This window comes from Artemia sp. Qi Xiang Cuo, chromosome 20, assembly GCF_049724085.1.
Source record: "Artemia sp. Qi Xiang Cuo chromosome 20, ASM4972408v1, whole genome shotgun sequence".
In the NCBI taxonomy this organism is placed as follows: domain Eukaryota; kingdom Metazoa; phylum Arthropoda; class Branchiopoda; order Anostraca; family Artemiidae; genus Artemia; species Artemia sp. Qi Xiang Cuo.
The window spans coordinates 52820275-52832774 of record NC_142813.1 but is presented as its reverse complement, the minus strand read 5'-3'; the positions used below and the strand labels follow the sequence as shown (position 1 = coordinate 52832774).

The 12500-nt window shown below is 38.3% G+C and overlaps 1 protein-coding gene across 1 annotated transcript in view; it reads left to right on the top strand.

Annotated features, from left to right (window-relative positions):
• The window catches only part of LOC148940352 (ubiquitin domain-containing protein UBFD1-like), a 125778-nt gene that overhangs the window by 67860 nt on the left and 45418 nt on the right, over positions 1 to 12500 (top strand). Inside the window, exon 4 of the mRNA XM_089106390.1 lies at positions 5475 to 5561. Coding sequence (XP_088962516.1) covers positions 5475 to 5561 — 87 coding nt within the window. The remainder of the gene's footprint in view (positions 1 to 5474; positions 5562 to 12500) is intronic.

Below are 12500 nucleotides of genomic sequence, written 5' to 3'. Positions count from 1 at the left end.
TGTAAGTTTTTATTTGTTTGTGTAAGTTTTTGTTTGTGTGTGTAAGTTTTTGTGAGTGTTTGTAAGTTTTTGTGTGTGTGTATGTTTTTGTGTACATGGAAGTTTTTGCATGTGGTTCTAAGTTTTTGTGTGTGTGTGGTTAAATTTTTGTGTGTCTAAGCTTTTGTGTGTGGGTGTAAGTTTTTTGTGTGTGTGTGTAAGTTTGTGTGTGTGTGTGTGTGTCTGTGTGTCAGTTTTTGTGTGTGTAAGTTTTTTGTGTGTGTGTGTGTGTGTAAGTTTGTGTGTGTGTGTGTGTAAGTTTGTTTTTTTGTTTGTTTTGTCGTTTGTGTTTTTGTTTTCGTTTGTGTGTGTGTGTTTTTTGTGTGTGTGTGTGTGTTTGTGTGTTTTTTTTTGTGTGTGTGTGTGTGAGTTTTTTTTGTGTTCATGTGTAAGTTTTTGTGTGTGTGTGTAATTTTTTGTGTGTGTGTAAGTTTTGGCGTGTGTGTGTGAGTTTTCGTCTGTGTGTGTGTGTAAGTTTTGTGTGTGTGTGAGTAAGTCTTTGTGTGCATGTAAGTTTTTGTCTGCATGTAAGTTTTCGTGTGCATGTGTAAGTTTTTGTGTGTGTGTGTTTGTGTAAGTTTTTGTGTGTGTGTGTGTAAGTTTTTTTGTGTTCATGTGTAAGTTTTTGTGTGCATGTATGGGGACCGGGGGAGGACCTTTGGGGCCCAGGGAGGGTGTTTGGGGATCCGGGGGTCCTTGTGGATTGAGTGGTCTTTGGGGCACCCGGGGGCCCGTGGGGGACGGGGGGAGGGCCTTGGGGAGCCCTGTGGCCCTTTGGGGACGGGGGGAGGACCTGTGGGGGCCCGGTGGACCCTTGGAGGCCGGTTGGGCGGTGGGGTGTCCGGGGGGCCTTTGCAGCCCAGTGGTGGCCCTTGGGGGGTCTGAGATGGCTGTTTGGGGGATCATATTTCAAAATTTTTACTTTTTAGTTTACTTTTTTTTTGCGGCGCATCCCTGCGGCGCATCCTGCGGTGCCTCCCTGCGGCGCATCCCCTGCGGCGCTTTCCTGACCCGCGGCGCATCCCTGCGGCACAGCCTGCGGTGCTTTCCTGGCCCACGGCGCATCCCGGCGGCGCTTCTCTGGTCCGGGGGACCTTTGGGGGCCGGGGGAGGGTCTTTGGGGCACAGGGAGGGCCTTTGGGGGTCCGGGGGGTGGTTGGGGGCCTGGGGGACATTTGGGGACCGGTGGAGGGCCTTTGGGACCCCGTTGGTCCTTTGGGAGCTCGATGGGCCTTTGGGGGGCCCGGGGATGGCCTTTGGGGGTCTGGGTGGGCCTTTGGGGGCACCGGTGGCCCTTTGGGAGCTTGGGGGGCCTTTGAGGACCGGGGGCTTCCTTCGGGGTTGGGGTAGGAGGATTGGAACCCTTTGGGTTGGGTTAGAGGACCTCACAACACTGTTCAAATGAAACTTGTGTATTATAACGACCACAGAGTTTCACCATTAAATTCTCTTCTAAAATCTCTTCAAAAATCATCTTTTAAAATGTCTCTAACTGTTTCGCCGAAATAGTTCCATAACCTGCCTAAAACCGTTTCGCCCAAATAATCCCTAAACGTAATTCAGCGTGTTCCTTTTGTTTTTGGCATCTCTGCGCTAATGCATTTCAAATTAATAAGAAACCTGATTCCCGCGCTAAAACAATTCATCGCTAAGATGTTTCTTGGAGAATTGTTTCCATGGCCTCTGGCTATTAATATCCTTTGGAGTTCGACCAAAAGAGTTGTTTCCGAGGCAAAGACATTAATGACTTGGATCTATTCCTGGAGAATCGTTTCTATGCGAAATTTTTTAGAGACGGACAGTTGATGTCATTGATTCGTTGATCTGTCAAGAAAGGGGAATTAATTTGTTGTTTCTAAGGAGAATTATTGATTCACGATAGGTGAATTGAGGTCGACATCACAGGTGTTCCAAGGTCGATGCGGTTGTTGTTGTAAGTGCACGCTCTCAGCGAGTGTCAAGTTCGATGTTGTTGTTGTTGACACATTGGAAAAAGAGGTCATTGACCCCATTAACCACGTGTTCTCCCCAGGGACTCTATGCCCTTATTTGGTGTACTGACAGAGTTAGACTAAATTGTAGATGGCAGCAGGGGTGAGGGACAGTGTCAATAGGGTCACTTCTACTGGTGTGAGAGGGGTGTTAGTTGTCCTCCAATTACTTTCGACTATTAAAAAGGGCAAAGGCCCTTCTAATTTCCAATCGAATGAGCCCTTTTTAAAGTTTCTACAACATCACTATTTAAAAAAAAAAAACTTATATGCCCCCAGGGCATAACTTAAAACCCTTGCCCTGAGGGCTCTGAGGGGGTTATCATCCTCAAAGACCTAATTTCTAAAACACTTAACTACGTTGAACAAAATGGCTATCTAAAAATTTTGATTGGATGTGTTTGGGGAAAAAGTCGGCGTGAGAGGGGGGTCAGTTGCCCTCCTATCACTTTCGACTATTAAAAAGGACACTAGCCCTTTGGACATCCAATTGAAGTAGCCCTTTTTTAAGTTTCGACGACAAAGCTGTCAATAAAAACCTTATATGCCCCCAGGGCATAACTTAAAACCCTTACCCTGAGGGCTGTGGGGGGGGGGGGGTGTCATCCTCAAAGATATAATTTCCGGACCTTTCAACTTCTTTGAACAAAATGGCCATCTGAAAATTTTGATTGGATGCGTTTGGACAAATGGTGGGCGTAGAAGGGGTGTTACTTGTCTTTCAATCACTTTCGACTATTAAAAAGGGCACTAGCCATTTTAATTACCAATCAAATGACCCCTTTTTGAAGTCTCTACAAAAACGCTTTCTATAAAAAACCTTATGTGCCCCCAGGGCATAACTTACAACCATTGCCCTGAGGGCTGTGGGGGAGGGGTTGTAATCCTCAAAGGCCTAATTTCCAAAATTTTAAACTATGTTTAACAAACTGGATATCTCAATTTTTTGATTGTATATATTTGGGAAAAAGGTGGACGCGAGAGGGGGATTAGTTGCCCTCCAATGACTTTCGATTATTAAAAAGGGCACTAGTCCTTTGAATTACCAATCGAATTAGCCCTTTTTAAGTTTCTACGACAAAGCTTTCTGTAAAAAAAATCTTATATGCCCCCAGGACATATCTTACAACCCTTGCCCTGAGAGCTGTGGGGGAGTGTCCTCCTTAAAAACGTAATTTCTATCTGGAAATCAACTACGCTGAACAAAATGGCTATCTCAAAATTTTCTTTGGATGTGTTTGGGGCAATGGTGGGCATAGAAGGGGTGTTACTTGCCTTCCAATCACTTTTGACTATTAAAAAGGGCACAAGCCACTCCACTTTCCAATCGAATGAGCCCTTTTCGAAGTTTCTGTGACATGTCCTTCGATACTAAGTGTCCTGGTCTAAAACCAAAAAAAAAATAAATAGATACATAATATATTGTTCCAACATCGTTCGTCACTTAGGCAGCGCTATTGCGCCGCCTATGATCTAGTGCATCTTTATCGAGTACCATCCTCAGCTTGAAACTCCTCATCTTTGCGGACTTTTTATTATCAACACTTACTGGGTAAATTGCAAATACACCAAAATGATCAGAAGTATCACTTATAAGAACACTCGGTTTACCAGACATATAATTCGAAAATATGTTATCCAGACATTTCGACGACGGTTCTCGTAACACGGGTACTAGTATTAATAGCACGGATATAACCAAATGGAATCATCAAGTTTAGAAATCAGTCTGCATGTAATCCATTATCCAATAGATCAATGTTGAAATCTCCCACTATAAGAATAGGACTTCGATATCTTTTCCAATTGTTCTTCAAGCAGTTCATAAAACTCAATAATAGATCGTAACGGTGGCCTATATACAATCAAAACATAACCGCAACGTCCAGGCAGCTCTAACTGCAAAATAAAAGACTCAAAGATCCAGACCACGAATGACGTCACTGAAATAGATAAGAATGATGTGAATGATTTTTAATATGACATCTTTTACGGCAGTTACATGCATGAAGACTTTTAGTACAGGGCATCATTGCAATACTGATGAAAAATGTGACGTCATTTAAATGAAAAATATGTTTCCAAAATTAAGGCTCCAAGCAAATTTTTTCAAACTCATGACCTGTCTAGATGTTTTTTTAGGCCAAATAATTCCAGGATGCCAATTTTAAAGAAAGATATATAAAACCATTTTCGAGAAAAAATATAGACATATACAATTATTGCTGGTTTAAAGAGATAAGATATATGTATACATATTGAAAAAATATTTAATAGGAAAAACAAACATCTTATCCCGCAGTTTCTCGAGATAATAATCAAATACCACATTTTGCAATAATTTTCCTTTTGTAGCAATGATGAGTTCCATAGTAGATGTTTATAGTAGGGAAAATCAGTATGGCAGACAAAATAAGCATCGTATTTAAGAGGAAACGTGGAAATGCCAAATTAAACAAAACAGTATGGTGGTAAAAAGATAATATAATTTAGCTAAAGCATGCTGACCATACTGACCACGATTTGCAATCTTTTGAGCATGAAACTGTAAATGTAAAGCATAAAAATTTAGATCAATAATCTCAAAAGTGCAGAAATCTCAAAAAAAATATAAAAACGCAGATTAATAATCTCAAATAACCAATTCGATTTGATTTTTTTTTTTTTTTTTATGAAGTCACCTGGCCCTGTGGCCAAAGTGGCGTGGTGGTTTTTGTTGTTTTTCTTCCCATGTAAGATTACGAAAGATGTGACTCTTACCAGTGTAGCATACTCCTTGGTTTGCTATGGAACTAGACACTTGCTGGTTTTGGAAATCCTTTTTTTCTTCATAAAGGCATATTTCCTTTGCCACTAATATACGGCGAATACCTTTTGTCTATTTATATTTTTGTGTTACAACATTAAAGAGATGGTTTGCACTTTCCTAGTTAACTGCAGCTTATATTTTGCTTAAATAGATATGACGACGATGTATACTCAATTTTAAGATTGCAGGTACTAAATAAAAGGATATAATTTGTTTCTTTCGGCCAATCAGTAAAAATTTTGATAGTCATCTTATGGGTCGTACCCCCAAATTGGGAAACGATGTATTAACGTATGATGAAAAAACTCCGATCATCACTGCTTTCTATTGGGTTCCATCTGTTAATCTCTTGTATGTAGTTTGTTTTAATAGGACGATAATCCTTAAGAGGCTACTTTGGATAATTATGCTTAATGTTTTTATGAATATACAAAATTCAAATTATCGAAATCAAAAGTCTAAATCAGTAAAAATGGCCAAATTAGCTGTTTTGTGTTGTATGGTCAACAAAATTCCAATTTTGGGAGGGTTATGTGGGAGGATCATAAAGATTCAGCTGGCTGGATAGCCATGTACCCACAAGTGTAAAGCGCGCAGCAGTCAGGGACTTTTCACTTCTTGAGCATTCTTACCAGCTTATGCAAGAGACATCAGAGAGGAAGATAGCAGAAGCCATCAGAAGAAAAATTCAATTGCATTTACAGTCAACGGAAGCCTGTATTGTAAGTTTTTCTTGGTCAATTGATTTATGACTTTTTTTCTTTTTTTTTATAATTCTGATAGAACAAGATTTAAAATTATGTTCTAAATTTGACATATTTTGCACAGTTTTGAAATTTGGGTGGATTCCAAACGGGATATTCAACTACAGACCGTGCATGTATACTCCAGGCCCTCATTGGAAAATATTGCGGGGAAAACGGAAGCCTTATGTTACCTTTCTAGATATTTAAAAGGCATTTAAAAGCATTTAATAGATATGACGATCGGCATGTGTGTTCAATTTTCAGAAGGCAGCTACTAAATAAAAGGATATAATTTGTTTCTTTTGGTCAATCAGTAAAAATTTTGATAGTTATCTTATGGGTCGTACCCCCAATTCGGGGAACGATGCATTAACGTATGATGAAAAAACCCTGATCATCACTGCTTTCTATTCCATCTGTTAATCTCTTGTATGTAATTTGTTTTAATAGGACGATAATCCTTAAGAGGCTACTATGGATAATTATGCTTAATTTTTTTATGAATATACAAAATTCAAAATAACGAAATCAAAAGTCTAAATCAGTAAAAATGGTCAAATTAGCTGTTTTGCGTTGTATGGCCAACAAAATTCCAATTTTGCTTAAAATACCCTCAGTTATTTTCTTGATTCTATTTGCGGCCTTATAAATTCTGTTTATCTATATTTAGGGCAAGTTTTGCGGATGAAGGGTGACAGATTGTCAAAGAATGTCCTTTTCGGCCAACCGTCAAGCACTAAAGGGAAAGCAGGTTGCCCGCGTTTGGGGAGGGATGATGTCGCAAAGGACGACTTAAAGGAAATGGGAACCTCTTGGGAGGGTGTTAAGAGGGAGGTATTGCATAGATTAGGATGAAGGAGAGCGTGTGTAGCTTTATTAGCCTCAGTTGGCTTGGTGCTGCGGTGAGTTGTTAGTAGTAGTAGTATATTTAGCCTAATATGTGCTTCTGTTTTGAGGAATGAAATAAAGATCAAAATTCAACAAAGTCAAAAACAAAAATTAAAATATTCAGTTCTATAGCACAAGATTTAGAATTAATATCAATTTGTATAAATAGTATGATAGATTGCCAAAAATTGGGCTATTGGACACCCGTGTGAGGCAAACCGACAAGGAGGTTGTACCCGAATGTGGTACGTAAAGGTCATAAGAAAGGACTTAGAGGAAATTAGAACTTTTAAAGGTGTGAGGAGTGAAGCTTTGGGTAGATTGGGGTGAAGGAGGAGCGTGTGCAGCTGTTTAGGCCTCAGGCAGCTTGATAATGCAGTAAGCTGTTTGTAGCTGCAGTGGTAATAGTATTGCAAATGGTAACTTAAATTACCATTTTGTTTTATATTTGTTTTGGTTGTGCAATAAGTGAATTAATGTTTGAGGTATATTTCTAGCCCGTCGCTGGAGGTTACTATTAAGTTTTTTTTGTTTTTTTTACTATTTATATAGATGTATGTGTTTGAGGTTAGAGTTGACTTAACGAACCGAAAGGTACACTGGATTTTATTCTGTAAATAGAGTGATAAACAAACTTTTGGAAAACCACATAAATTTGGAAACAAATTCGGTTATAAATTGATTTCGCACTGAAAATTTCTATACAAATACGGACGGCCTTACAACTGCCGAAGCCTCAAACAGTTTTAGGTTAATTTTTGACTTTATGACGCGATATTTTCTGCTATGATATGTATAAGTAATCAAAAATTCGACTGCTGTGTTTTCATTAGTGCCCTAATAACGGTAGTAATGTAGGAGGAAGACCAGTTATTTGACCTAAAATTACTATTGGACATTAGCGCCATCTACCTTCTTGTTAGTGCGGCTACTTGGACTCTTAAAGAACTGTCAGCTGGCATTCACAGCTTAAAGCAGTTCAAGCAGAGGCGGAGGAGAGCAAGGCGTGGTCGGGGAAATTCACGATTGACCATAACTGTTTTGGTATCTGGATGTACACCTATACATTTTGACTTGTGCCACCCAAATGCACGAAAAGCTCCCATGTGAATTCATTTGTCCTTTTGTTGTCAGTGTTCTTAACCAATTGATCAGTGTGTTTCTGGGGCGTAATTTTCTATGGGGCAGGGCAGCAACTGCCCCTCTCAGCCCTCCCCCCCACCGCTAGCTGAAATTCAGTTTCTTCAAAAGTCTTGTCTAAGATAAGCCTGCAAAATTCAAGCATTCACAGAAACGGACCAGTTTTATTTAATATATCTTTACCTTTATAGTACTATATGGCTCATTTTCAGTTTTCACTGTCATTTTTACTTGATTTTTTCAATCCATTCATTGTTTTCAATCGCTGTCCACAAGTTATGCAAGCTGTCTATTGTTCATAAATAAGGTTTTTATCAAAGAAGTAATCTTATAGACTTTGATAAAAGCCTCATTCGATTTAAATGGAAAGCTCTAGATCTGTTTTTTAAAGTATAGAATAACTAGACAGTAAGCATCCCCCCCCCCTCATGCCATCAAAACTTGAAATTTTTTGCGATAAAAAACGAACAAAAATTAATTAAAAAAAACTGTCCTAAAAATAATTTTTTAAAAGAAAAGTAAAGGCAATTTTAAACTTAAGCTCAGGAGATACAAATACCGGTTAAAATTCAAACTCAAAACGACCAGAAATTACCATTAAAGAATAAATGAAACCCAAAACGAAAAAAACATACAACAAGTAATAATATAAATGAATAAATAAATCTTAAAGCGAGTAATGCTTGGATTGAATATGAAAATCAAGCTTAAAACGAAAACAAATATTTTGCTATTAAAGTATAAATGAAACTTAAAAGGAACAGAAATTAAATAAACAATCAATGTGAACGAACATACAATATATATTAATGTGAATGAATAAATAAATCTTAAAACGAGTGAAACTTAAATTGAATATGCAAATCAAGTTTGAATCGAATAAAAATAACTACAAACAAGAGTTTGGGTATCGTCTCATTATAGAAGCCTAAAACCTACTGCGTCTGTGGTGCTTTACTAAAAACAATTCTTTTGAAATATTTTCACTTTTGTAACTTTAAGAAATCAAAAAGTAATTAAGATTTTAGGGAATAAATATCAGCATATGTATATTAAATTGACAATGCACATTTTTTTTTTCAGTAAATTCATTTGAATTTTTTTCAGTAAACTACAAATTATATTCTGGATTTTAGAAAGCATAGGAGTTTTGAAGCCTAATCACATTAATCTATGGTCGTTTTGAGTTTGACTCTTAATATTTATTTTAGTTTTTGTTCGTTTTGGGTTTCATTTATTTATTGATACTGATTTTGGGTAGTTGTATGCTTGGTAGATTATATGATAGTCCGGACGCCAGGTGTTGAAAATGTGAACCATACCATGACGGAATGGGGCTGCTACGAGAATTAGCCTACCCTTCACCCCCAAATTGACCATGCGGATTCAAAAATACCAATGGCACTTGCTTGCGAGTGGTGGAACACTCCGACCCTTCACATTTTATTATATTTTGGTGTTTCATGCAAGAAAATGCATGTTCCACAAAGTTTGAGGTGCAGTTTTCCGCTCAAATAGAAATGTCTAGAAGCCATTGAATGTTTTCATAACAAACGAACACGATTAGTTACAAAAAAAGGCAGAGTTAAAAAAAATGGCAAAACTATATGAGTCTTGAACAGTCTTGGAAAGTACTGGTCGTTTTGAGTTTGAATTTTAACAGGTATTTGTATATCCTGAGCTTAAGTTTAAAATGACCTTTACTTTTGTTTGAAAAATTTATTTTTCGGAGTTTTTTTTAATCAATTGTTGTTCGTTTTTGATTGCAAAAAGTTTCAAGTTTTTATGGCATGGGGGGATGCTTACTGTCCGATTATTCTTGACTTTAAAAAACGGATCTACAACTTTCAATTTATAAATCAAATGAGGCTTTTTTCAAAGTCTATGAGATAACCTCTGTGATAAAAATCTTATATATGAACAATAGGAAGTTGGCGTAACTTTTGGACAGCAATAGACAAATAAGATTGAATGGAAAAATAGCTCCCATGAGAGAGTTCGAACATCTTCACTTACTTACAAAAAGAGATCAAGACTGTTTGGAATTGACCTTGTTAGGAATGGGTGTGCCAAAGCATTTTTGCATCTGTCACAGATTATGCATTTTAACCTTATAATTGGATAATTATAATAGATTTTCTATGTGTTCTTCCCATATAAAACCCCTTCCGATAAGTTATAAACCCCCCTTAATAAGATATGCCCCAGGGCATAACTTATAACGCCTACCCCTGGACCCTGGTGGGCTGTGTCGATACCGGAGTTTTTTGTTATCAGAAGTTTGAACTATTTTAACAAAACGTCTATCTCAAAATTTTTATCTAATGCATTTAGGGCGTGGAGGAGGGAGAGGGGCTAGTTGCCCTTCAATCTCTTTTTGCTCTTAAAAAGTGAACAAAAACTTTCAATTTTCAATCAAATGAGCCCTCTCTAAAGTTTATACGAGCATCCCTTCCATAAGAAATAAATGAAGGATTCGGAGAATCCTTAAATTACAACCCTAGCGTTGAGGACATTTGGGAAGCTGTCGTCCTCAAAAATCAAATTTCCAGAACTTAAAAATATATTTAAAGATATAATTGTCCTAAAAGTTTGATTGGTCTCGTTTGGGAGAATGGTGGGCGTTAGAAGGGGGTTAGTTGTCCCCATGTCCTTTTTGACTCTTAAAAAGGGCACCAGCCCTTGGAATTTCCAATTGAATGAGCCTTTTTTGAAGTTTCTACGACACCGCCTTTTATAAAAACCTTATGTGCTCCCAGGGCATAACTTAAACCCCTTGCCCTGAGGGTTGAGGGAGATTGTCCTCCTCAAAAACATATTTTCTATCTGGAAATCAACTACGCTGAACAAAATGGCTATCTAAAAATGCCCTCCAATCATTTTCGACTATTAAAAAACGCACTAGCCCTTTAATTTCCAATCGAATGAGCCTGTTTTGAAGTTTCTATGATAACGCCTTCTATAAAAACCTTATATGCTCCCAGGGCATAACTTAAAACCCTTGCTCTGAGGGTTGTGGTGGAGTGTCCTCCTCAAAAATTTATTTTCTCTCTGGAAATCTTATACGCTGAACAAATTGGCCATCTTAAAATTTTGTTTGGTTGTGTTTGGGGAAATGAGGGGGGTGGGGGGAGGGGGGCTAGTTACACTCCAATCACTTTCGACTATTAAAAAGGGCACTAGCTCTTTAATTTCCAATCGAATGCGCCTGTTTTGAAGTTTCTATAACAACGCCTTCTATAAAAACCTTATATGCCCCCAGGGCATAACTTAAAATCCTTGCCCTAAGGGTTTTGGGGGAGTATCCTCCTCAAAAATATATTTTCTATCTGAAAATCAACTACGCTGAACAAAATGGCTATCTCCAAATTTTGATTGGATGTGTTTGGGGGAATGATGGGCGTGGGGAGGAGCTAGTTGCCCTCAAATCATTTTCGAGTATTATTAAAAAGGGCACTAGAACTCTCAATTTCCAATCGAATGAGCCCCCTTTGAAGCTTCTACGACGACCTCTTTTATGTTAAATGCTTCTGGGAAAAAAAATAAATAATAAAACATTGGAGCCGTATGGCCTTTACTATAGGCAACGCTACAGCGTTGCCTCTGATTTGAGAAAATTGGCTCCAGATTTGCTGACATCGAGTTAACAAAAACTATTGAGTCAAAGTTAACAAGCAATTTCCCTGTGCCTTGTGGAATGATCTTTTTATCAGTAAACCGGTCCAACGGCAGTCCAATGACAAATCGTTGATGAACAATTGCTGGTGGCAACTGACTCACACAAGTGATAGCTGGTGGCACATTCTGCTCATGAAAATTTGCGGTAAATTTTAATTGAAAGCCATGCGATTGGAAGATTATTGCTGTTTTTGATGATGGAAAGACACTGAAATTACTTTTTTCAATTTCCCTTGCTCTTAACCTCTTATTGTGTTACTATGATCACTTAAAAGAAGTTAATTCCCAAGTAGCCTATATCAAAAGTTGTTATTAAGAGGAAATCATAGGCAGCGCAATATCGCTGCCTAAGTAAAGAACGATGTTGGCACAATTTATTTTTTTTTCCATACAAGGGCACTTTGTATCGAAAGAGTTGTCGTAGAAACTTCGAAAAGGGCTCATTCGATTGGAAATGGGATTACCTAGTGTCCTTTTTACTAGTCGAAAGCGATTGGAAGGCAACTAACACCCCTTCCATGCCCACCATTTCCCCAAACACATCCAATCAAGATTTTGAGGTAGCCATTTTGTTCAGAGTAGTTGACTTTCAGATAGAAAATATGTCTTTGAGGAGGACACTCCCCCACAGCCCTCAGGGCAAGGGTTGTAAGTTATTCCCTGGGAGCGTATAAGAACGATGTTGGCACAATGTATTATTTATTTATTTATTTTTTCCGTTAGACCAGGGCACTTCTTATCGAAGAAGTTGTCGTAGAAAATTCGAAAAGGGCTCATTCAATTGAAAATTGGTGTGGCTTGTGCCCTTTTTAATAGTCGAAAGTGACTGGAAGGCGACTAACCCCCCTTCCACGCCCATTTCCCGAAACACATCCAATCAAAATTTTGAGATAGCCATTTTGTTCAGAGTAGTTGATTTCCAGATAGAAATTATGTTTTTGAGGAGGACATTCCCCCAAAGCCCTCAGGGCAAAGGTTTTAAGTTATGCCCTGGGGGCATATAGGTTTTTTATAGAAAGCTTTGTCGTAGAAACTTCAAGAAAGGCTCATTCGATTGGAAATTCAAAGGGCTAGTGCCCTTTTTAATAGTTGAAAATGATTGGAGGGTAACTAACCCCCCTCTCACGCCCACCTTTTCCCCAAACACACCCCGTCAAAATTTTGAGATAGCCATTTTGTTCAACGTAGTTGAAAGTTCTGGAATCTAGG